Source organism: Aplysia californica, unplaced genomic scaffold (assembly GCF_000002075.1).
Source record: "Aplysia californica isolate F4 #8 unplaced genomic scaffold, AplCal3.0 scaffold01832, whole genome shotgun sequence".
NCBI lineage: Eukaryota > Metazoa > Mollusca > Gastropoda > Aplysiida > Aplysiidae > Aplysia > Aplysia californica.
In genome coordinates, this window is record NW_004799102.1 from 7,983 (window position 1) to 11,222 (window position 3,240).

At 43.2% G+C, this 3,240-nt stretch overlaps 1 protein-coding gene across 1 annotated transcript in view; it reads right to left on the reverse strand.

The window, feature by feature from the left end:
* Positions 1-663: 663 nt before the first annotated feature.
* The window catches only part of LOC101856781 (solute carrier family 25 member 44), a 7,719-nt gene continuing 5,142 nt past the window's right edge, over positions 664-3,240 (reverse strand). Inside the window, exons 4-5 of the mRNA XM_013091010.2 lie at positions 3,105-3,232; positions 664-1,985 (exon numbers count right to left, since the gene is read on the reverse strand). Coding sequence (XP_012946464.1) covers positions 1,797-1,985; positions 3,105-3,232 — 317 coding nt within the window. The 3' untranslated portion in view covers positions 664-1,796. The remainder of the gene's footprint in view (positions 1,986-3,104; positions 3,233-3,240) is intronic.

Here is a 3,240-nt window from a genome sequence, read left to right on the forward strand (position 1 = left end):
TACAAGAGAGTAACAAACATAAAAAAGAAGAAGGGGAGACAAGGACGATAGATGTTTGATAGGAAAGAAGCAAACCACACCAGAGCTTAACGGCACTAGCAACACAATAAGGTCATATAAGTGCCAAAGATTAGAGGTGTTACAAGAGAGTAACAAAAACAAAGAAGAAGGAAGAGATATGAGGACGATAGACGTTTGATAGGAAAGAAGGAGCAGACCACACCAGAATAGAGCACCCACCAACCACTCACTTCAACACTGTAAAGATATCTAAAAAGCAGGATCGCCGCAGTGAACACCCACCTCTGATTGGACCAAGCCAGACGGAAGGAGAGCTTTAATCTTTATCTCCGAGAGAGGGGTAAACCCACTATGCTGGGCCGCTTTTTCAACACTGAATCTAAAAATGACGAAAACGTGACTAAATTTGTCATTAAATCAAAACAAGTTAACCTATTTTGTTAGTTCTTCATCCAAGGATATAAATTCCGATCAAAGAGACATGTTTTCGGTTATTGCTGAAAAGTTTTAGTTTTAGTTTTAGTTTTAGTAGAGGTTTTACGGCACTCGCAACTGCATACGGTCATATGAGCGCCAGAAGATCAAAGGTGTTACAAGAGAGTAACAAACATAAAAAAGAAGAAGGGGAGATAAGGATGATAGATGTTTGATAGGAAAGAAGGAGCAAACCACACCAGAGCACCCGCCAACCACCCACTGCCGAAAAGTAATTTTATCTCATTCGGAAATCGCCGAAAAGTAATTCTATGTCAAAGTCGTCGAAAAGGAATATGCCCGAGCCGCTGTCAGCGACTCACCGGCACAGGAGTTCCGACCGCGAGCCGCTGGGAGTGGCTTGGCGGAGATAAAAGAGCTAAAAACTCCCCAAAAAAAACAAAGTTAAAAAAAAACCGGCACCGGGTGTTCGAACTAGGATCATCTGCATCCTAGCCAAACAAGACACCACTATGGACTACCAAAGGGCTCAATTACACCGTTTAATAAAATTTGTTATAATAATAATAATAATAATAATAACAAATATGCATTTGTATAGCGCATATATCCACGGGCCACAGCAAGCTCTATGCGTTTTACAACTATTATTACCCCAGCAGAACCTAGACCACTCAGAAACATTCTCGGTTTTCCGGGAAGTATACAGAGCAAGCTGCCCGTTTCACGCGCTCAAACACAATCAAACAGACAAGACCTTTCTCCGTCTAGACGGGCACCCCCCATCCCCACCTGGATGAAGTGAGGAAAACCGGTGTTGGTTAAGGATCTGAGTTAGTCGCCTCGCCCTATTTGTGTGTCCATTAAAAAGTACATCTCACATAAAAAAACGAGAAAAAAAACCCAAAACAAATTTTATACAAAAACAGGAAAAAAAAACTCCCCAACCCGACAGCCACCATTGCCGGTCCATCACAGTACATTTTCCCCGCTCAGCGTAACACACCGCTGTATCGTCGCCTCACAACTATTTTGTCCCAAGTGCACTCTACAGTTACGAGAACTTTGGAGAAAATAGTTCTGACGATACATTATTATTTCACTTTTCAAAATGGCGTACGGCAGAGTCTTACAATAAACAGCTCACTTTCACATCCATGTACAAAAATAAATAACCGCACGGCCTGCGATCATCACAGAGATCTCCGCGAAAACTCCGCTCACCACATCACAGGAATCATTGCCGACAAAAAAAAAAAAATCTTAAAAAACCCCCAACAAAACCTTAAAAGAATAAACCCAATAAGAACTAGGGCACGGGGAATCGACAGGCTAACGTTTCACCATCGTATCCTGTCCTTGTACTCTTCCAACACGCTCCAGCGTTTGATCGTCTCGTAGCCGAGGATGATGAAGAAGGAGAACGTGACGGACTGGACGAGCCGTGCCGAGAGACCCTTGGTCATGATCCACATCCCTTCCTCCTTCCACAGGAGATCCACCGTCTCTCCGAACTTGGTGCCCTCCACCTGAACAGGGAAATTTTCTTTTTTTAAATCGCTACCTTAGAATTACAAGGTTCTCTACGACAATTTTTGCCGTTTTGAGTTACTACGACCTTGAGGTCAAAAACCAAGTGTTCTATCTACTCTATCAAAATCGTAAGATTAATCGCAGTCGCAAGATATTTTTTTATTCATTCAAAAGTCAGCTGATGTCATTTCTGTTTTTCAATTGATCAGATGAACATTTGGAGTGATTTTTTTTTCGGTCAGAACACAACGCTTTATGCTACTGTTATACGTTGTACTGCATTGTAAATCGCTCAGAGCCTGTGTACTTTAATCGGGGTTGAGCGCTATAGAAATGTCATTTATTATTATTTGTTAAACAATTTATCGATCTGAAACATGCCTGTACAGCAGACAAGAAAAGCGCCGATATTTTCCATCTCAGATGCAGCCGTAAGATCTTAGGCATATCGTGGCGTGACAAGGTTACAAATGTTGAAGTGTTGGCACGGGCAAACCTCCAGAGCATGACGACTATCCTGTGTTAAAAAAGATTAAGATGGCTTGGCCATATCAAGAGAATGGACGACAACCGGATTTCGAAACAACTTCTCCAAAAGAACTTGCCCAGGGAAAGAGACCAAGAGGAAGACCAAAATTGAGGTACAAAGACACCTGCAAAAACAGCTTATCTAAGCTTAGAGTAGATGTTAGCATCTGGGAAGAAATAGCTGAGGACAGGAAAACATGGAGGAAAATGATACAGGAAAGAACTATAATGCTAGAGAGCAGCCTTACAAACATCCCGGCTGAGAAGCGCCAACGACGAAAGGAAAACAGCGGAAATACAGAGCTTCAATCCACGTCACTGACATGCAAGCACTGCCACAGAATCTGCGCTTCAAACATAGGAAGAATTAGCCATGATAGAAGCTGCATGAAGACAGCCTTGGGACTACCTTAAGCTAAATGACCGTCTGCATAGACGAAACGAGCCATACAATATTATTATTAAATACTATCTAGTAGTACCTCTACTCTTCGGCATTTATTTGCCCTAAGCCTGTTGCAAGTGGCGTGAAAAACTCAAACTCAAACAAAACAAAACTTGACCGCCACACCGACTGACTGACTGACCTGGATGCGAGCGCGGATGACGTCGATGGGGTTGGTGATGAGAGCGGAGGAGATGCCGCCCAGCGGACCGGCCACCACCTGGAGCAGAAGTCTGGGCACGTACACCGGGGTTACACTGGCTAACATACCTGGGGGG